The sequence below is a fragment of the Urocampus carinirostris genome, chromosome 1 (assembly GCF_059441175.1).
Source record: "Urocampus carinirostris isolate Australia breed hairy pipefish chromosome 1, RoL_Ucar_1.0, whole genome shotgun sequence".
Classification (NCBI taxonomy): domain Eukaryota; kingdom Metazoa; phylum Chordata; class Actinopteri; order Syngnathiformes; family Syngnathidae; genus Urocampus; species Urocampus carinirostris.
In genome coordinates this window covers 10,784,426-10,807,581 of record NC_142349.1, presented here as the reverse complement: position 1 = coordinate 10,807,581, position 23,156 = coordinate 10,784,426, and the positions used below count along the sequence as shown (strand labels likewise).

The 23,156-nt window shown below is 40.1% G+C and overlaps 1 protein-coding gene across 1 annotated transcript in view; it reads right to left on the bottom strand.

Moving 5' to 3' along the window:
• Window positions 1-23,156, bottom strand: part of myom1a (myomesin 1a (skelemin)) — a 49,029-nt gene that overhangs the window by 23,790 nt on the left and 2,083 nt on the right. The window contains exons 2-16 of the mRNA XM_088326262.1: window positions 20,759-20,998; window positions 13,470-13,619; window positions 13,221-13,407; window positions 12,514-12,671; window positions 12,324-12,416; window positions 12,127-12,215; window positions 10,252-10,293; window positions 9,916-10,077; window positions 9,674-9,835; window positions 7,111-7,252; window positions 5,715-5,914; window positions 5,586-5,639; window positions 3,187-3,311; window positions 1,281-1,464; window positions 1,024-1,198 (exon numbers count right to left, since the gene is read on the bottom strand). Coding sequence (XP_088182388.1) covers window positions 1,024-1,198; window positions 1,281-1,464; window positions 3,187-3,311; window positions 5,586-5,639; window positions 5,715-5,914; window positions 7,111-7,252; window positions 9,674-9,835; window positions 9,916-10,077; window positions 10,252-10,293; window positions 12,127-12,215; window positions 12,324-12,416; window positions 12,514-12,671; window positions 13,221-13,407; window positions 13,470-13,619; window positions 20,759-20,958 — 2,123 coding nt within the window. The 5' untranslated portion in view covers window positions 20,959-20,998. The remainder of the gene's footprint in view (window positions 1-1,023; window positions 1,199-1,280; window positions 1,465-3,186; window positions 3,312-5,585; window positions 5,640-5,714; window positions 5,915-7,110; window positions 7,253-9,673; window positions 9,836-9,915; window positions 10,078-10,251; window positions 10,294-12,126; window positions 12,216-12,323; window positions 12,417-12,513; window positions 12,672-13,220; window positions 13,408-13,469; window positions 13,620-20,758; window positions 20,999-23,156) is intronic.

The window sequence follows — 23,156 nt, the reverse complement described above, 5'->3', positions numbered from 1 at the left end:
ATAGAGCAACCAATGATTCTCTGGGCTGTGTTGATGACTCTCTGAAGCGTTTTCCTGTCTGATGCCGTGCACCCAGCAGGCCACACCGTAATGCAGTATGTTAGAATGCTCTCCACTGTGGCTTTGTGAAAGGAAACCAGCAGATGCTGTTTCAGATGATTTTTACCTGAGCACTCTCAGGAAATGGAGTCGCTGCTGGGCCTTCCCTACCACCACTCTGGTGTTTGCAGACCAGGAGAGGTCATCGGAGATGTGCACACCCAGGAATTTGAAAGAGCTGACTCTCTCTACACAGTCTCCTTTTAAAATGAGTGGTGCTGGGTTCCTGCCTTTCCTCCTGAAGTCCAGTATGAGTTATTTTGTTTTTGTGGTGTTCAGTATAGGGTTGCGGGGGTGCTGGAGCCCATCCCAGCCGTCTTTGGGCAGTGGGCAGGGGACACCGTGAACTGGTTGCCAGCCAGTCGCGGGGCACACAGAGACAGACAACTCACTCGTTCCTGCACACCGAGGGACAATTTGGATCGGACAATTAACTTGACATGCATGTTTTTGGAATGTGGGAGGAAACTGGAGTGCCCGGAGGAAACCCACGCAAGCACTGGGAGAACATGCAAACTCCACACAGGAAGGTATGATCTCATGACCTCAGAACTGTGCTGCACACGCGTTAACCATTGTTCCGCCGTGCCATATTTCTTATTAAGATTGCAAATTCTTCTCCAAATAATAAAATACATTTTTTACTTTTGTATATAAATGACAGCCACGCCGTTATAAATGACCAAACATGCTTGGAAAGTGTAACTACATCACCTTAGTGGTTATCAAATAGTTGAATCTATGACTATTTCCTTTAATGATTATATTGGCCCCTTAGGGGGATAAGAAAATGATTTGCATTGAGCTAAATGATTTTTCCAAAAATTATTTTCCTCCATTTTATTATTTGTGTTCATTTTTGTTTCACGTAACATAGAAGAACGTATATCTGTTTAATATTCAGCATTGGCCGAAGAAACGTACCTGTTCTGCTTGACCGGTTTGTTGTTGCATGGTATCCAGACGTCAGTGCCCACCACACTGTATTCGATGTAATAACCAACCAGGTCCTTGACATCTTTAGAAGCCTCCCAGGAGACCACCAAAGAGGTGCTGGTGTTCCTGATTGCCACGGGTGCACCCGGCGAAGAGGGGAGGTCTGTCGAGAAGCGTGGCGACGACAATGATGGTAATTTCAAAAACTGAGAGAAAAACTCTGACGAGATGTGAGGCCTGCTTACCTAGAATGTCTCCCACAGTGATGTCACTAGTTGCTTCAGAGGCCTCGCCCACGCCGGCGGAGTTGCAGCAGCGAACGCGGAAGCGGTATGATTTGCCTTCGCACAGATCGAAGAGGGCAAAGCGAGGTGACTTGACTGGCATACTCGTGTTTACCCTCTGCCATGTGTCCGAGCCCACAACACACTGAAAATAATGGAAGATGTTTGCATTATTCATGGAAAAGATAGTTTTCTTTATTGTTTAAAATTCAACAAAGATGTCCCACTTGTTCAAAAAATATAAACTACCGTTCAAACGTTTAGGGTCACTCAGACAATTTTGTGTTTTCCATTGAAAAGTCACACTTTTATTTATCGAATGATTTGTCCAATGTCTGTGTTCTTTTGACCGTATTGATCTCTTCCTTTTGTCAGACAGTCTCAGATATGGCTTTTTCTTACTTCAAACTTCTGGGCATGCACCTCTCTAGTGAACTCTCCTGCTCTGCCAACATTAGAGCTGTCGTGGGGAAGGCCCAGCAGCCACTTCACTTCCTCTCGGGAGGAACAACCTTTAACAGAATCTGCTGGTGTCCTTCTACAAAGCCACAGTGGAATGCATTCTGGCATTCGCCATTAACTGAGTGGTATCCTGGGAGCCCGGCAGCAGACAGGAAAAACATACAGAGCAATCAACACAGCTCAAAAGATCATTGGCTGCACTATGCCCAGTCTGGTGGACATTGCCGGCTTGAGATACCATTGCAGAGTGGTTAAAATTACAAAAGACAAATCCCACCTTGGCCACCACCTCTTTTACCTTTTGCCCTCTAGTATGTGCTACAGGTTGCTGAAAGTAGAACAAACAAGCTCAAAGACAGCTTTTTTCCCAGGGCCATCACAACCCTAAACGAGCACACAAATCTTTGTTTTGAAAATATATACCTTGTGACTTATAATGTTTTTTTTCATTGTAGCTGCTAAATGTTGATGCATTTATTTTCCATTTTTCATTGCATTATTATTATAACTAAGCACTATGTTGTTTTTACATTTTGCCTATTTTTCCTAAATGTATTTTATATTCTTTTAGTTAAAGTTTTTATTTCATGTTTTTATTTGAGAGTGCCGTGTCTAATATTGAAACATAAAATGTTTCACAACATTGTTAATAATGACAATAAAGACAATACAATCCAATTCTTTGCTTAAATCACCTCTTTACTTTAGATGTTGACACTGGTGTTTTGCAGATACTAAATAAGAAAGTAAGGCGTTCAAACTAAAGACTTTTTTGTACTCGTCCTCATGCTTGGTTGTGCAGTAAGGCCTCTCACTTCTCTTTCTACTCTGGTTAGATTCTGTTTGTGCTGTTCTCTAGTAAACACTATTGTAGAAGACCTTCAGTTTCTTGGCAATTTATTACTGGAATAGCCTCTATTTCTTAGAAAAATAAAAGACTGTAGAGTTTCACATAAAATTTCTCTTTTTCTGGCCATTCTAAAAGTTTATTCACATGGACAAAGGTGATACTCCAGATACTCTACTATCTCAAAGGAAAGTCTGTTTCATGGCTCCTCTAACCGGTTAAATTAACTAATATGATTTCACAAGAGGGGCAGCACGGCGGCGCAGTGGTTAGCGCTTGTGCGGCACAGTTCATGTCATGGGAACCTGTCGTGGGTTCAAATCCAGCTCCAGACTTTCTGTGCGGAGTTTGTATGTTCTCCCTGTGCTTGCGTGGGTTTCCTCCCACGTTCCAAAAACATGCATTTCAGGTGAATTGGCCGGTCCAAATTGTCCCTAGGTGTGAATGAGCGAATGAGTTGTCTGTCCCTGTGTGCCCTGCGATTGGCTGGCAACCAGTTCAGGGTGTCCCCTGCCCACTGCCCGACGATGACTTAGATGAGCTCCAGCCCCCCCCCACCTTTTCAATGTAATACATGACTCCTTCGTGGCCTCTTTGGGCAGGAGGCTTCCATCCAAGCACCACATAGTTTTTCGTCGCCTCAGTAACCACGACCTCGCTTGGTTCTCCTGGGACCACTCCAGCTGGGGACAGATTAAGATGGTGATAATGAAATAAATATTGACAAAGTATATGAGAAAATATACAACTTAGTGAAAGCAAATTTGCAGACAATTTTGCTAACTTGAGTAATTATGGATTTTTCATCTTTTAAAATATATTTTTGTTTTTGTAGTTATTTATTTAAGGAAATTAAAAAGAAAAGTTGTTTTCCTGTAGCAAAAAAAGGTGGCAAATTTTTGTTCACATATAAAAACAATTGTATTTTACTAAAATAAATGTTTTTAGGGATTACTTTTTTCCTAATTTACAAGAAGAATAAGTGAAAATATAGAAGATTATTAAAAATAATAAGAATTTTATTTGTACAGTTTCCCTGAACCCTCAAAGTTGTTTGATTTTCCAGATTTCATACTATGGAATGGCAAAGGGTGTATAAACTACAGTATAGTGGTGTATTTTAGGGTTCGTACTGAACACATTGATAAGTAAAAACATTCACAGCGAAGCCCTTCAAATTTGCATTTTGGCATTTGTGAATTCATCTATTTATTTATATTTTCTAGGGAATCTAATTTCTTATCAGCAGAAAAACTGACCAAGCAAGGCTAGAATTTATGTCACTCAACTGTATCTTCCAATGGAGGAATGTACCCGACTAAATTGTGGAAATTTGGAGGCCTGCCTCACTCAGATAAAAAGATGCATGTCATTTAACTTCTGGCGCCTCAAAAGACCGAAATGTTGATATTTGGTCCATCCTAATGCCCTGACTTGTTCTCAAACACTGCTCTAAAATTGACAAATGTAATATCACCCACAGGAACTCGATCAAAAATGTAGGTGTCACATTTGACCCTAATCTGTTCTTCCAGTTACACGTCCCAATCTGAGATTACAGTTCAAGCATTTAGTACAGGGGTAGGGAACCTATGGCTCGGGAGCCATATATGGCTCTTTTCATCAGTACATATGGCCCTGAAAGAAGATGTAACTATTGCACATCTCTTTGTGGCATTCCAAAGTCAAGTGATTTCATCCCGATTTTGGTCCATATAAAGCCGAAGCAACTTAATGCAGAAGTTCGATAAGAAACCATTTAAACTGATAAATAAAAACGCTGGCAAACGACTTTGATTGGGTGAGCAGTACGGGTGGGCGGATCCCTGCACACAGCGCAAGGCACTTCCTTCTCTCTCTCTCTCTCTCTCTACACCAAAAGTGAATATGACGATATGCTTATCGTTTGCAGTAATTTGTAACATTTTTACAAAAGAACTTTGCATGCACATTGTTTTGAAACCGTTATTAAGGACAAATTTCATGGAAAAGAATTGCCTCAACACTCTTAACTGAAGGTGGAAGACAAATTGTAAATGGCATATTTACATTGATTTGGGACGCAGGATTTGGCATTATTATCATTTCATACATTTGATTAAATCTTCAAATGACACACAGTGAAATAAAATGTGCTGAAAAATTAGATTTTGTCTAGAGAGTGTGTTTGGCAGTTTTTTCAAATTTGTCTGAAAATATATGATATGGCTCTCTCAATTTCTTTTTAAAACATTTTTTGCTTTTATGGCTCTTTGGGTCAAAAAGGTTCCTTACCCTTGGTTTAGTAACTTCCTTCTCAATTACTGTAATCTACTACTCTCCAGTCTCCCAAAATATACTATCAAAAGCGTACAACATGATGCAGCGAGGCTTTTGACTAAGACAAGAACATTTAATCACATTAGCCTGATTTTGGCTGACCTGGATTTGCTCCCTGTCAGTTTAAGACGTGAATTTAAGGTTCTGTTAGTATAATACAAAATTATGCATGGACTTGCCACCTCATATATTTCAGATTAAATTTCCCCTTATGTTCCTGCTCCAATCCTTTGCTCTGAAAATGCCGGTCAACTAGTTATCCCAAGAACGAAGAAGAAATATGCAGGTTCGAGAGTGTTCTTCATTCGGGCCCCGGTGCTGTGGAATCCACTACCCACTGAGTTTTGATTTGCAACCTCAGTGGAACTGTTTAAATCTAGGCTTAAAACACACTTCTATTCTATAACTTAGAGGACAGTGCCTGCTCTCGCTACCTCAGCAGAGCAGAAAATATCATCAAGAAATTTTCTCACCCCTTAAAGTCCTCAAAGTGAAAAGAGGAGTATCTTTTAGACTGAAAACAATCTCTGCCACCATTTTGTGTCATCAGTTATTTGCGTATACTGCTAGTTCCATAAAATGTGAATAGTGATCAGCCAAGAAGAGATTCTATTGGATGTGAGGAAGTGAAGTAGTACCAGTGTGATCCTCCTCTGTGAACTTGATCATACCCGTCCATGGTGCAGATGGTCCTGCATAGGCAGAGAAAAAAAAGAGTTTAAGAAATTCCCCTTGTCTTGTTTTGTAAGCACTTAAATACTCATCACCTAGGAGGCGGGCCCTGTCGAATGGATCCATGGCGACCACCACATCGGAGATGCGTGACGGGCGGCTCACCCCTGCCTTGTTGAGTGCCGTGACCCTGAAAACGTAAGAACGGCCCTCCACCAGCCCTGTGACTGGGAATCGGGCATACTTGACCGGCGTGTCGTTGCACTGTGCCCAGTGGTGAGTCCCGACCTCGCACCTACAAAAATACACCAGTTGGCTTTAATTACAGCACCGATTTGAGATACAATTTTGTTTTAGTTGTGAATCAATGGAAATGTGTCCGAAGTAATTTATTCATCTGCCAGTGTTGGGAGGAACATATTCCAAAGTAACACATTCCTAAAACGACGGTAACAAGTACTGCAACGCATCATTTATAAAAAAATTGTAATTCAAACATTGTTATAACATGGGGCTACTTGTATATAATCCTTAGATACTCCATTACTTATCAAAAATGGTTCACGAATTTCAATGCCGTTAATGAGGGGCTGTTCCCCTTTGCTTCGGAGGGATTAATTATCCCCTAGGCGCCAGCATCACACTGCTTTAAATATCGTCAAAGCTGAGTTGACATGTACATATGGCCCTACAACCCAATACTGTTAAGATGGCATAGGTCTCAAATCTCAAGCACGGAGTGCAAGGATTCCTCCCGACTGATATTCTCCCTAATGGATATACTCGCATTTAGGCCGTATTTACGACTATAAGATAAAATTCTGAAATCAGAGGCTCAAATTAAAAGCACAAATTTGGTCGAGTGGTTGGCAGCGAGGGAGGAGGGGTTGCAGCTTATATACAAACAACAAATCAACGGGAAATCAATAAGTCAAATGGGAGCACAAAATTTACAGTCAATGTGTTCTGAATTTTGGTCTTTTTATTTTAAAAATTTTTTTCGCGATATTTCATGCCTGGGAAAAAAAAACCTTTTTGCGCACAATGTAGAAGGAAATCCGCTGAGTGTTCATCTGAAAGCTTTCAAGATTACACGAGACAGGAAATATGAAGGCTTCACTGCCTTCACAGGTTAGTGTACACGCTTTATTTTCTTTATTTTATTATGTAGCTATGATTAGGCAGTTTTAAGTGGTCAGCTTTAATAATAGTACACAAGGTTATTTAAAATTAGAAAGTTAGTAAAAGAGTAATGTGCTACTTTTGGGTGTCAGTAATCTGGGGGTAACAGAATTACTTTTAATTTTAAGTAATGCTAATGAAACACTTTTATTCAGTAACGGCCCCAACACTGTCCTTTACAGCCCCAACAAGAGAACTTCTTTTCAAAGCATTTTCTGTTGTTTGTGAGCATTTATATCAGGACAAATGATTACACTTATCTCTTTAGGCTAGACTGATTTTAGCATATTGGTGAATGGGGTAACCAACCTGTCGATGTAGTACCCCAAGATGGAACTGCTGCCCTCTACGGCGGGCTGCTTCCAGGTCACTACTACATAGTCTTTGTTTACATCATGGCAGCGCACATCCAGGGGGGCTACAGGGGCTCCATCCACCTCTACGTCCGCATCTATTGAAGCGAATAAAACAAAAAACACAGTTTTAAATCACTTTTGTAGTATAAGTATACCAGGGGTCGCTGAACCTTTTTAAAGAGCCGTGAAAGCAAAATTTTCAGCAAATTTTACTTCACGAATAAAATCTATGAAACAATAATAATGCCAGAACTGTGTCCCATATCAACAAACATACCACCAAAAATAGGTCTCTCTCCTGCAAGGGGTGAGCAGAGTTGTTAATTGAAAATGTCACAAAATACTGCAAACGAGGAGAATACGGAAGTATTTACCCTTAGCTATGTGACGGCTTTGTGACTGCTCACCCAATGAAATTGCTCTGGGTGCTTGGTTGGCGTTTTGGGGTGTTTACAGTTCGTTCTGTGGGTTTTCATCATAAACTGTCTTACCAGTGAACACACATTGTTTAATGCACTTCCATATAACGGATTCCTTAGAGACATAAAACCAAATATGGGTCTGTTGGTGTAACACAGTGAGTGTAAATTGTAGTTGAAACTTTGCCCTATACAGTATGTCAAAAAAGTGAATCCCTTACATTTCTGCAGAGATTTCATCATAATGTTTAATTGATCAACACTGAAGAAACAATGCTTGGAAACAATAATAGGTAGCCTGTGTAAAGCTTGTATAGCACTGTTAATTTATTTTTGCCCACAGAAAACTCAAATATAGCCATTAGTAGCTAACCTCCTGTTAACAAAAGTGAGTACACTGTTAAGTAAAAGATCCTGAAGGTTAAAATTTTGTGTGGCCACCATCACTTTGCAGAACCACTTTTATCCCCCTGGCCAATGCACTCCTCCATGACAACATGACTGAGGTGGGGGATATTCAAGACCTTGTGTTTCTCCACCTTCTGCTTGAGAATGCCCCAAAGATGTTCTATTAGATTTAGATCTGGAGACATGCTTGGTCAGTCCATTCCCTTTATCCTTAGCCCCTTTAAAAAGCCTTGGTCATCTTAAAATGTATTTGGGGACATTGTCAGGCTGGAACATTGCCCTGGGACTAAGTTTCCGGAGGGAGGGGATCATGGTCCGGTTTTTCACAGTACAGACTTGAGTTTGTGTTTCCTTAATGAAATGCAACTCAACAATTCCAGTTGCAATCATGCAGCCCCAAACCATTACATTCCTAACACCATGCTTGACTTTAGGCACAGCACAAACATGTTTATACTCCTTCCCTGGTTGCCGCCACACATGCTTGACACCATCTGAGCCGAATAATTTTATATTTATCTCATCAGACCAGAGGATATCTTTCCAGTAAGCTATGACCTTTGTTCACATACTACATTTTATTGTGTCAACGCAATGTTTCTTTAACGATGTCCTATTAAACATTATAATGACATATCTTTACAAATGTGAGGGGTGTATTCATTTTTGTTACATACTGTATTAATGGGAGAAAATTATACAGAGTGAACTTTCAGTTTCGCATACAGTAGATTTGTAAAGTCACATGGGAGATTACTATAGCCCACACTTTAGATCCGAGCCAGCTGACTCATAAAAAGGGCCATATCTGGCTCGCGAGCTACACTGTCCTGACCCCTGAACTATACTGTATGTGTGCTTTTCTTGGAGAAGTTATTGGAGTTAATGCATTCATTGTCATTGACAGCTTATGACGTCAATGGCACGGAATCATTAAAGATTATGATCCCCTGATCTCATCCCTAGCAAACATCTTAGGGATGATTTATTTTCTCAAAACATACACAGACACTCCACTTCAAGTAGCTGTCCCCCCCAAAAATACTGCTCCCCGATTAACCATTGGGTGCCGCCGGAATTTGTAAACTAAATTACTCACTGCCGTCATCTCCATGTTCACAGCCACAGTCAGCTCATTCATCCAGTATGTGCATTTCTTAGAACCACTCGAATAACCTCTTCCTTTTTCATCTTTTTGGGGGTTTGGGTTGGTGTTTGGACTGTATTTGAAACAGGCCTTTTCTTACGCTTACCAAATTTATGCTACTTTCAGAAAACTGCGATGGTAAACATAAAGTCACTCTCCACCCCAACCCCCATCTCTCCCCTTTCCTTCTACCTAATGTGTTGCGTGTCCTGAACAGCTTTGATAAAAGTAAGATAAAATCAGATAGGCGGGATGGCAAAACATATGTAAAGGCTCTCTGGGCATTATTAACATATAATTAATAGATAAAATATTTTACTTCCAACTTTTTAAGGACACCTTTAAAGATACACTCCACCTTTAACTAGACAATCTTAATGCTTTCTTCGAGAAACAGTCAAACGCTTCTTGTAGGGAATTGGAAACCTCTAAAATTGCCTTTTTTTTGTTGCAGTCTATTGTACTGCAATTTTTTTATTCTTTATTTTGTATTATTCAAGTAAAACATGGCACCCTTAACCCCATAAGAAAATAGGACATACCTTTGACAAACACATATGCAGAGTAGGCGTCATAGCCAGTCTTGGTGACTATACGCATAGTGTACATGCCCTCGTCTTCCTTATTGAGGTGGACGAGCGTAAGAGTGGCGCGCTGCCCAGCCCACTGTGTGTGCACCCACTGTGATTCCTTCAAGGGTACACCTAAAGGTAAGAATTCCGACAATTTTAGAATTAACAACATAACAGGTGTACAACATTCTCGCAAAAGTGGGTCAGCTGACCGTTTCTGTACCACACTACGTCAGGCTTGTAGTTCTTGACGTTAGGATACACGATCACGGTGCAACCCACGCTTAACGTTTCACCCTCACGACCGAATGCCACGTTGAATTTGTCCAGGACGGTGGTCTCGAAAGTGACGCCATGTTCGGAGCTGAAGCCTCCTAAGTTCAAAAAGATTTGTTCACAAACACACACGGACTCTTCTGAAGTTATGCAGCCCTTTTGTCATTCGGAGAGCATTGGAAACTCCAAGAGGCAATGCTCAAAATTCAAACTTCAATTTGGTTCACAGATTTGTCTCCAAAATTTAGAGACTGCTATTCTGACTGACTCACTTGGTTGGGTCACGGACAGATCCCTATCCTCATCCTGAAAACCTGCACACAAAAAAAAAGAAAAGAAAAAGAACATTTTTGCAAGAATTACACTACAAAGAGGGGCAGGCAAGCATCTAAACTTGATGCACATTATCTTTATCTTCATTAACACCAGTGGTTATTATAGCCAGCCACATAGCCAGTCAAATACCTTGTTGACTAGGTTAATACAGAGTCAACATTTTCATGTTTATTTTAATGTATTCCAAGAAGAATATTCAATAATTGCCATCATTTTAATTGTTATTATTAGAAATTAATTCACCCTTAGCAAATTAAATCAGTTAATATTACTTTTATTGGCCCTCGAATATTATTGACAACACACAGTGCTGTTTTTACACTATGTCATGATTACTGATGCGAGGTACCTGAGTCTGCTCCTTGGACGCCCACAGCCACGGACGCCTGTTGGTTGCTTCCTCTTTTTTAAACCCCCGCCTTCCTGACAACACTCGTCGGATCTTTTGTGAACCTATGCTACACGCTAGGCAAACTTTTGTGACTCCTGACTCTATCCTGTCATGTTCTCTGTCTGATTCTCGTTGCCGACCTTTTTTTCTGAACCCGTTTATGTTGTTGCTCCTCCGCCCCGGCCATCGCCCTGTTTTTTCTCGTTGTCAACAACAACCGTCGCTCGACACGGAAGTGCCACTTCCGCGTTCCAGCTATCTGCTACCCGTGACAGACGATCATTGGATCGTGGGTGCAAGTCCTTTTCTCTTTCTAAATAAAACTTAGTAAAACGAACGCAATTGGGTCCCGTCTCCGTTCCTGGTTCGTGACACACAATTGGGGTTAAATTCTATATAATGTATTTTTGTTAGGAAATTATTCAGTTTGACTTTGTATTTAATTAAGTAAACCTGATTTAAAACGCTAAAGGCACCTGCAATTAGTTAAAACATAAAATATTTCAGAATTTGATTGGCTATAATAAAGCACTTGTCCAAAAATAAAAACAAAAGTTTTGTTCAAAATTTAAAAGGTTTAGAATATGAAATAACTTTATTTACAAAATAATTTTTAAAATTATTGACATTTAAAGGGATGAACAGTGGAGTTCATAGAGAATAAAATAGAATAGACCAGACTAGACTAGACTAGACTAGACTAGACTAGACTAGACTAGGAATAGAATAGAATAGAATAGAATAGAATAGAATAGAATAGAATAGAATAGAATAGAATAGAATAGCTGCGATTGGCTGGCAACCAGTTCAGGGTGTCCCCTGCCCACTGCCCGATGATTGCTGGGATGGGCTCCAGCACCCCCGCGACCCTACTGAGGATAAGCGGTGCAGCTAATGAGATGATGAGATGAAAATAGAATAGAATAGAATAGAATAGAATAGAATAGAATAGAATAGAATAGAACTGAACGGAATTTATTTTCATTGTAAAAAGGGAAATGCAAAACAAAATTAAAATGTTCCATCCTGATGTTTCAAGAACATTTACAAGATAAAATACACAGTTTAAGATAAACAAGCTAAGGGCAATGTATAAAAAATAAGTACTGGTAATGTTAAATAAAGATAAACAAAGAAAAAAGACATTTTTGTGATTAAGGTGGTCCTAAATCATCCAGGACAAGAGTTCAGACCAACTATATTCGGGATGGAATTTACATTATCACCAAATATTCAATGAGAATTAACAAATATAAGAGCAATTTGGCTAATTAGATTTTGTTTTACAAACTGTTAATGCAACTCTTATACAACTGAGAGAGAGCATGATAGACGGAGTGAGTCGGCCAGTCACAGATGTCCTTTGCTCAATCCCACTATAAAGATAATACTTATTGTTTGTCTGTACTTTTTTCCTTACGTTTGACAACCACAGTGGCCACGCAGGACATTTCTCCCTTCAGGTTGAGTGCGGACACCCGATACGCAGCCGTGTCAAGAAAGTTGCAGCTGGTGGTAGTTAAACCAAAAGCAAACTAAAGTCAGCTTCATCCCAAATGAAACAAATTCGGAATTTATAAGACCGTGCAAAGGAGACTTGGGTGATGGATGACTTACTTTTTGATCTCCAGGTAGTGCACATTGTAGTTGCTCTCCACAGTGTATTTCTCGGGTCGTGCTTTGGCATCGATAAGCACATTGTTTTTGTACCTTGAATGCGGAACAAAAAATGTAGACAAAAATCTTTAGTTTTGATAAACATCGGTTTACCCGTATCCTGACTTGTTTTCTGAAAAAAATTTACTACCAGGCAATCCTTGGTCTGGGCCAGCCTGCCACAGCGCAGTGCAGTCTGATGGTCTCGCCTTCCCAGACAGTCTGGCTTCTTGGTTGTGTTGTCACCTCAGGAGAGTGCATCAGGCTATCCGGGTTCATTTTCTTGCGGAACTCTGTCCACTCGTCCAACTAAATCCACAAATAAAGAGAATATAGAATAGGACTTTTGTATTAATTTTCAGGTAAAGCGCCCTATATTAGTGTGTCAGTGGTGACTTATATCAAATCTAAAACACACTAGAAACAATATTATATCATCCATTTTTTTCTCTTCTTTTGGTCACCTTGTTAGGCTTCCTTATCCATGAAAATACAACTACAGTGTAAGAGTTGTTTTCAAGATATTGAACTAACAAGAGATGAGAAGGACCCAGACAGGTGTATTGTTTCGATATGAATAAATGACAAAATTAGAGTAAAGGTCTCTGTGTGGAAGAACTTGCCAGTGTATACAAGTACGTGTTAAGATGCATGTGTTTTTTGCAGACATATTACTTGCAGTTGATTTAAAATATGTTCAGTCCTCATACGATTTCAGTTTTGGCTGTAAATAGTGTTTTATAATCTTGTTTTTATAGCTGGGTCGAAACCCAACCTAACACTACAAATGTAACAATTGGAGCATTTTAGAATGTAGTGGAGGGTTAAAATGTTGGAGAGAAAAAAAGGATAACTTACTGTCCTATTCAGTTGCACACGCTCTGCGGACTCTCGGATTTGCACAGTCCTGGTCTTTTTCACTACCCTGACCTCCATCGCCTCCTTGGCCTCCCGGACAAACAGGTTCCTCATGGCCACGTAGTTTATTCCTTCCTCGGTCACGTCATCCTCGCGAGCCTCCATCAATTCGCGCACTTCTTCGTGACTTCACAATGGAAACGCCATTCTCACAAACTTCACCAGAACACGACAAATGTCGGCACTCACTTGGCTCTAAAGATGGGAATCACGTAGCCGATGACTTCCTTGTCCAAGTCGGTGGCCAGATAGGTGCGCTTGGCTCGCTTGGGCAGTGGGCTTAACGATTTGACCACCTTCTCCAGGCCCTTCTTCTCAGTCTTGACGCTAGTCTTCATGCTTGAAAGAACAGAGAAATCATACTGATGCCTTAAAGTCGATGATTGTAGGAATACGCTAATATTCGAAAAAGTCAGATCTTATATGAACAGAGTACATCAACTTTATGCAGCATTCCTTTTTGCAGGGCGGAGGGGAACACAGACATAAACTGAGCCAACCACCCTGGTTTTCTATCTTAATGCTGCCGACAAAAATTCCCACCTATTGTTCCTTTTCTGTCTTTTCCTTATACCTGTTTTGTTTATTGTTCGATTCATGTTTCTTCGGTAGATGATTAGCAAATAAAAATTCCTTTAATCTGAGAGTGTGTATTTTGATTTAAGTATGCTGAACTTCCAAAAACACTGAAAAGAATTCACTTTAAATTGTTGTATAGCGAACTTTTAGATGAACTAAAATGCTTTTCATCTGTTTTCTGTGGAATTGATCTAAAATGAATATGGTGCTTCAAGAACGAGAGCCGAGTTTCAATTTGTCAATTGATTATTTGTACAAATAGTTAATTGACCTCCTAAATTTGCTACAAAACTTTTGAAAATGCTTACATTCAACCTCAAGCAGCCATTTGCCTCTTCTTGTCCATGCTTGTACCTTTATCACAATGACTGCATGCGTTTATTTTAGGGAGTTCCGCTATGCGTGCTGGGTATCTTTTGGCACTGAATGTAAAAATGAAAGATGTACTGCCGGCCACCTAAGCCTGACCCTGGACAACAATGGTTCATGAATAAATAAAAGGATAAAACAAAGTGCTCGACTTTTTTCTACTATTGGCAAGTGACTTTCCGAGACACCTGTTGAGGACACGATCTTTTTTTAGTGGATGTTTTCTCTATTTGAGTACTGCACAGGGAACTTATTCACAGTTATACTCTCTACTTGAATTTGTTTTAATAACTACTGTATTTACTGTAATTGCTACTGTTTGAATCAGGAGTGTCTTCAAAAGTAAATTTTACACACTAAAAGAAATTAGGAAAACATTTATACATTGTGTATATGCACAGCTACCACATACTACCTTCCTGTTGGCAAATAACAATGCTAATAATAATGATTAATTAAATAATAGTTGTTGATATTTTAGAGAACTATGGGTCAATATGACATGAGACTAGACAGTGTTACTCAACCTTTTTTTAACCAAGGCACACTTTTTTTGTTACAAAATCTCGAGGCACACCGCTCGTCGAAAATGTTTCAAAATGAATTCCCGGCGCAGGTTTCATGTTCTGTTTGGTTTTAGAACTAAAACTATTATGCTGCTTGAATTGAGAGTGTAAAGTTGTTGTATCATTTACGTTCACTGTGGCTCAGGAAGAAATACAAGTTATCGGTTTGGGTTAATAATTTTGCTGTAATGTAGGATTTTATGTTTTTAAGATAAACGATTTTTTAAGTTTTACTATATATTACCTTTTTTTTTCAAAGAAAATAAACAAAAAAAACACTTGAAATGAGCAATAATGATCTACCAACGATACAACTTGGTATTACTACTTTCTTCCTTTTTATTTGCTTTTCCAATTTTGTTATAAATAATTCTCCAAACAACGTTTTACTCAAAAAGATAATTGTTTTATTGATTTGGCAGCACGGCGGCGCAGTGGTTAGCGCTTGTGCGGCACAGTTCATGTCATGGGAACCTGTCGTGGGTTCAAATCCAGCTCCAGACTTCCTGTGCGGAGTTTGTATGTTCTCCCCGTGCTTGCGTGGGTTTCCTCCGGGCACTCCGGTTTCCTCCCACATTCCAAAAACATGCATTTCAGGTGAATTGGCCGGTCCAAATTGTCCCTAGGTGTGAATGAGCGAATGAGTTGTCTGTCCCTGTGTGCCCTGCGATTGGCTGGCAACCAGTTCAGGGTGTCCCCTGCCCACTGCCCGGAGATGGCTGGGATGGGCTCCAGCCCCCCGCGACCCTAATGAGGATAAGCGGTACGGCTGATGAGATGATGAGATTTGGCACCATTCTTTCCCTTCAATATGTAGTGAAGACAATTTTTTTATATTCACGGTCAAAGGAACCCTCAACCACTTAGGTAGTAGGTGCACCACTTCCTGTGGTGTGTTTTAGGCAAGTAAAGCCTGGCGGCGCCCATCTTTTTCCAGGCTGTTTCATTGGGTAGGAGTTTGGTTCCCCACATGAAACAGTACTGGTTTCCATGGTTACTAGTAAAGGGAGAAGCCTCCTAATGGATTTTGAATGCTGAGGTCTTGAGTTTTTCTTTGCCCTCATGTCAGTTTTAGATCAGGGAATGATGTTATAGTCTGTGGTCTGTACAGCCCTTTGAGACTTCTTGTGATTAAGGGCTATACAAAAAAACTTGACTTGACTTGACTTATCTAACTCGGATATAGCACAATAATCCTTTGTCTGCTGTTGTTTTTTAGTGTAAAGCATCAGTCCGCTCTTCAAACAAAATGAGTTATTAAATATTCTGTACGACCTCAAAATCAGATGTATAAATAATGTATTCTGCTGCCACCTACTGCTATGGTTGCATGTTACAGGTACTTGGCTGACCACTGGGAGAATGCAAAAATAATGAACAAGGGCATGTTTTTTTCCAAAGATTAAGGTTGGGACACTTACTGCGGCACACTAGACAAGAAACTAACTTGTCAAACATTAGGAGATAGGGCTCTCTTTATGGCTAGACAGTAATATGTTCGTGTCAGCCTTCACAAATAGCAGAGCTGGTCATGAATGTATCTGGCAACGCTTGACTCGAGCTCATATTCCCTCCCTGACCCCTTTATAGCAAGAGTGACACACTTGCTGTGACAAGGACATGACAATACCTTGACTCTGGTTTCACATTGCTGTATAACAGGAGCATGAAAAAGGGATACGACAGTACTTTATTCAATACTTACCTAATACTCACAACTTCTTCACCCTCAAATCAAAAAAAGTCCTCAATTTATGAATCAGGATTAACCAGCTAGAAAAGTTAGACACTACAGTTCCCTTTTGGTATCATAAGAGTCATTGTCCAATCACTGGAGTTCCTTTTTAATCCTCGAGGAAGGATGACAAGCGAATGTGATTTGGTCTGTTAACTTGTAGACCACTGTGTTGACTAGTGGACGTACGTTCAATATTTCATAATAGAAACATATTTTTGTCTGTATATTTCTCCTCTTAGATGTAACATGCACACGAACACCGCAGACATAAAATAATCTGTTGCTTATGTCTGTACAGCCCTTTGAGACTCCTTGTGATAAAGGGTTATAAAGATAAACATGACTTGACCTGACTAGTCTGATGTGTTGTTGTGAGATTCTAGAGAATCGTGCTGTAGCTGCTAAACTGGAGATTTTGTAACAGATGAAAACACTATAACAGGACCAAGATATTTCATATAAAAAGGCATGTATCTGTGATTGAATAATAGAATTCAAAATATAGGGATGTAATTGTGATATATAAGGTTTTAATTGAAAAAAATTAAAAGATGGAAATCAATGAATAATATTCTGAACCTTTCAAAATCATTGACTACCCCTTTGTGATGTGCTAAAACCAAGAAAACTATCTGAGTTCCAAGTCAGGTAAGTAACCTTCCCCATACAATGCCCCCATAAGTGTGAAATCACAGCCAAATGCACAACTTCTCAGTTATGAGTACATTTATCTGATGGATCATGTTTGGAACTGGAACCAAGGCTCGGGAGTCCTGGATGGCTCTCTTCATGAGTACATATGACTCGGAAAAAAAATGCGCTCATGCAATTTTAATCTACTGTGTTTCAATTCTAAAAAGTGCAGAGTAGATACTAGTGTGCGCAAAGCAGACTTAGCACTAACAGTACAATGGTTCAGTCTATGTCATGAAGAGCATACTTCCCACTACAATTTACAGTAAAGGTGTCCCACCACCAGACCCCATATTGGCTGTACGTTGCTAAAGGATCCTTCTCATGGAAGCTCATTAAGAAAAATTAGCTTTACGGTTGAGACACTTTATGACGAAACTCCACAGAAAACTGCAAACAGCCAGAAACACCAGCAAAGCACACAGAGCAATTTGATTGGGCGAGCGCTAGGGGTGGGTGAAGCTATACACACAGAACACTTATCTGTCCAGCACTGTCTAGGTTGATGTAAATACGTAAGTACAGTAAGACCTCGGTTATCGCGGTTAATGGGGAAGTGAAAATCCGCGAAGTAGCGGCGCACCTTAAAAAAAAATATATATATTATTTTTTAGACCCGGTTAATGGGGACCAAAACCACCCGCAAAAACTGAAAATCTGCGAAGTAGCAACGCCCCTTCAAAGAGGAAAAAAAAAAATCTCACCTCATCTCATTATCTGCACCGCTTATCTTTATTATTCGCGAGCGAGCCCATAACCCGCGGCGCGGGTATTTTCGGGCGCGATACGCACGACACCGCAACGACCTGTCGGAAGCGCAGCAGAATGCGCGTTCACGCGAAGGGGGGGAGGATTTTGTACGGGAGTCGGATTTGGGCACAACACCGGCGCGCGGTTTTGGTGCAGCTTCCGCTTCACCGCCGTAATGCATAATAGTCTTTGAGATCCCGTCAGCAAACACGAGCTTTAACGTGTGCCACGAGCACCATGCTAAGCCGGGAAGGCTCTCGACTTACTCTGGCCGTACTGAGTGTACTGGTAGCCCACGGCTGCCACTGCTGGGTCCACGCGGCTTCCGCTTCACCGCCCCCTAACCCCCACAGGTCACCCCTACCCCTTCCCCCCATCGAGGGCTGTGTAGCGCCATGTAGAGCCATCGCGGCCCGAGCGGGAGACGTGACGTTGGTAACTTTTTCATCCGCGTTAACAAACGCATTTTGTAGAATACGATCGCGCTTTATTGTTTAAATAAACGCATTATATAGACTACGATCGCCCAATTATTATAATTAGCTCGCTTTATGGTTTCAATAAGCGTATTATATGGAATACGATCGCTTTTGTCGGAAGCGCAGCAGAATGCGCATTCACGCGAGGGGGGAAGGATTCTGTACGGGAGTCGGATTTGGGCACCGGGAAACGAGAACGGCGCATCGTGCTAGGGTCGTCGGCCGAGGGGGATTCCCGCAAAAAGTAGCGACGCCCCTTCAAAAAAAAAAAAAAAAAACTTATTTTTTTACCATTACAGACTGCAGAGCTCTGAATCCGCGAACGTCGAACCGCGAAGTAGCGAGGTATCACTGTACCTCCTTTGCAGTATTTTGTGACATTTTTACAAAAGAACTCTGCTTGCACCTTGTTTTGGAACTATTATTTATGAAATGATAAAGGTCAAAATGAGCCTCAACGATCTTAAGTAATTGCAGGAGAGAGACAAGTTTAAAGTGGTACATTTGTTGATATGGGACACAGGCTCTGGCATTATTATTTCAAAAATGTAATTAAATCATCTAAAGTCACACAGTGAAATAAAATGCGCTGAAAAATAACATTTTTCTGAACAGCATGTTTGGCGGTTTATCTGAAATTTGTCTTAAAGTATATGATATGTCCACAACATTGACCATAACATTTTGCTATAGTGTGTAGAGCAACCAAAAACGATTGCTAGAAACCACATGGGAGAATGCAAATTACAGAGATTTAAACAGACCAAATTGTTTTTGCCCAGCCCAATTGGAGATATTGTGGGTACCCGTAGCAGCAAGATGGCAGACGATTATGTCTGCACTCTCTCGTTGAGGTTCGTGTTATGTAAAATAAATGCAATTTTCACAACGTAGAAGTATTCTAAAAAAAATGTACATTCATCTGATAGATCACGTTTTCTTGCTTATTAGTAGAATAATATATTTTTAATGAACGTTTTTTTTTACCACAAGGAAGCCCTAAAAATACACAATGTCTCTTTAAAGAGTATCACGACCATATGCAAGCTTATTTTAGCCCAGTTAGTAGCTCTCCATTACATGTTAGAATTCAGGACATTAATACCTTGTGGTTATCTTTGAAAAATAATCAATAATTCACTCGTTTTAAAAAGAGTGTTGAAAAGATTCAATTCCCTATTTTGAATTTTAAAAAAAATAATTAATCGTGTTAGCTCTAGTGTGTTGTATCACGTGCAACAATGTCAATAACTTAAATCCTAAAGATGTGATGACAGATGTGCACTACCATTCAAAAGCTTGGGGTTGTTTATAAATGTTCTTATTTTTCAAAGAAAAGCACTGTTTTTTTTACTGAAGATAACATCAAACTAATCGGAAATACACCCATACATTGTTATTGTGGTAAAAGACTATTTTAGCTGAAAATATTTTTTTTTCAATGCAAGATCCACATAGAAGTACAGAGGCCCATTTCCAGAAACCAACTCTCCAGTGTTAGCTAATTCTGTTAAAATTATAAAAATGATTAGAAAACCATGCGCAAGTTTTCAGTACAACTGAAGACAGTTTAGCTAGTTAGACAAGTTATAAAACTGATCTTGCTTTGAGCTAGTTGAGTACCTGGCGCATCATATTTGTGGGAGTGATTAAGCTTTCGGAAGTGCAAGGAAAATATAACTTTTGCATGAAACTTGCCGGTCAATTTTTGTTCTAAGAAAAGAAGGTTATTCTTTGTGAGAAATTTTCCAAGAAACTGAAGATCTCCTACAAAGGTGTGTACTACTCCCACGAGAGTAGAACAGAAACTGGCGCTAACCAGAGTAGAAGGAGAAGGACGCCCCGCTGCGCAACCATGCAAGAGGACAAGTACATTAGAGTCTATAATTTTAGAAATAGACTGCTTACAGGTCCTCAACTACTGCAGCATCCTCATCAAATAGTACCCACAAAACATCAGTGTCAACATCTACAGGGAAGAAGCGACTTTTAATATGCTGGCCATTGAGGTAGAGTGGCAAAGAAAAGGCCATATCTGAGACTGGCCAACACAAGGGAGAGATTAATCTGGGCGAAATAACAGACATTGGACAACTTATTAGAGTGACTTTTTTAACGGAAAACACAAAATTGTGAGGGTCACCCCAAACTTTTGAACGGTAGAGTATATACATACTGTATATACAGTATATATTTTTTTCTAATCAGTCAATCGATGGCTCTCATCTTGAATTAGTCCAAAGTCAAGTCACTTGTATCTCAAGGCACCACTGCAGATGGCTGAAAATGTTCTGTTCCTCTTACCTTTGAGCGGTGGTCTTGTATGTGGAAAAGGACTGTTTGCTAAAAGAGGATTTGCTGCTTAAATGACTGCTGCTCTCATATTGATGCTTCTGTTGTTCCTGTTGATGTTGGTGATGGTGATGGCGAAGAACTTTCTGATGATACTGCTTACGATGCTTTAGATGCTGCTCCTTCTGCGACACTTCTGCTGATTCCGACATCTTGGAAGCTGCTCGTCAAACACTCGAGTCTGGACCAGCTCTGCAAAGAAACATTATTTTTACCCACTGCTTGGCTGTCAAGGCCTGCAAGGCATTCTCTACTGGCCTAAAAAACATCTGAATTATGTGATGTTGATTAAGTTTTGTCCATGAATTTGTATTTGATAATTCCAAATCGTCTCTCAGCTTCCTTTCATAGCTTTCCCCACGGATGCGCTGTTTTCAGATATTTGATTTCCTATTTAAGCATTTTACCAATCAAATTTCAGCCATTACTTGTTGCCAGGGTCCGAATTTTACCCGGAGGCCTTCACAATCAGTCTGCAGGCCCTGAGGCCTAACATAAGTGTTGATAAACCTGGTGTTTTAGCCAAGCAGCTATCGAGCTGGTGGCCCAGGACCTTCTAGCAGGCTTTAAGAAACATCAGCGGTTTCACAAATTATGATTGGCTAGCGGCGGTAACGGAAGTATCACCATTAAAAAGTCAAGAAAAATGCAGTAGCCCTGTGTCCACTACTACTCTCAGACAGACATTTTTAGCCCTAAATCGAATACAAACTTATGCAAGAAATACGACTGGACAGGCTCGACCTTCATTATCAGCTTCAATGTTGATAGAAAGAACTTCTTGATGGAACTGAAATGCAAATGTAATCTGTATGACAGGGTGGAGGGTGGATTTTGTGCACGAATATAAAGGATTTTCTGTGAATAAAATGTGGCTATATTCCTAAATGATAATGCAATTTTATTAATGATATTGTATTTTTTTATTTGTACCGCAGCCGTAACTGTAGTAAATGTTTTATAGACATACGATAATTATTGAGGGTTGGAATGATTCAGACGTGGCACTACACGGGAAATGAAGGGCCCGCCGCTGTTCTTACCACATACCTGTCAACCTCAGCCAATTGCTGCCCTTTTTGAGTGACAGTAAACACAAAATGGCATCTATTTACTCACAGCAAGACATATTATGTGGAATAAAAAAGATTATTTCTGTAAAGTTATTTTATTTACCAAATAAACAACATAAACAAATCTCTCAGCATCTGTATTACTCCTTTCCCCGCCATCAGTAAATTTCATGCTTATTATACATAGAAGTGAAGGATTTTGCAGACTAGATCAGATGATCTAATGATGGTTTTATTCAGAAACATAAACTGTCATAATTTAGTTTAATTTGCAACAAAAATGTCAGTGTATCAGTTCCCATTGTCTTCATATACTATGTATGTACTTTCCTCAAATCACTGTCAAAATAAGAGTCACGAAGGCAAAGCAAATAAAAGCTTAATCGAAGACAACATTAGTACGTTGTCATCTGCTACCAGTGATCGAGACGATCCGGATTAGAAACAAAATGGTTAAGAAAAGATCTGACTTAAAAAAACAAACATTTTTAAATTACTATTTTTTTTACCACAAATTGTTGTACCGCATACACAATTTGAAATGATCAAAGAAAGTATAAAATGTGGATAAAACATAAGTTGACAGCAGAGGTGGGTAGAAACAGTTTACATTTACTCTGTTACATTTACCCGAGTAAGTTTAGGGATATTTTGTACTTCCAGGATTATTTCCATAACTATACTTTTTACTTGAGTAGATTTGTAAAGAAGAACCTGTACTCTTACTCCGCTACTTGAGGCTACATTGAACCCGTTGGGCGCAGCACAGCAGCGCAGTGGTTAGCGCATGTGCGGCACAGTTCAGAGGTGATGGGATCAAACCTTCCTGTGTGAAGTTTGCATGTTCTCCCCGTGCTTGCGTGGGTTTCCTCCGGGCACTCCGGTTTCCTCCCACATTCCAAAAACATGTATGTCAGGTTGATTGGCCAGTCCAAATTGTCCCCAGGTGTGAATGAGCGAGTGAGCTGTCTGTCTCTGTGTGCCCTGCGACTGTCTTGCAACCACTTCAGGGTGTCCCCTGCCCACTGCCCGAAGATATCTGGGATGGGCTCCAGCACCCCCGCAACTCTACTAAGCATAAGCGGTGCAGATAATGGATGGATGAACCCGTTAGGAGATACCCTCAATGTAAGTATGCGTCTGTCTGTCTCTGCTAAGGAGCACTTATTCCTCGTAAATGCTTTAAAAAATGAGGGATGAAACGCTTGAATGTTTTGAAATTCTGAAAACATCAACTGTGAAACAAAAATAAAATAACAGCTTTGGTCATGACCAAT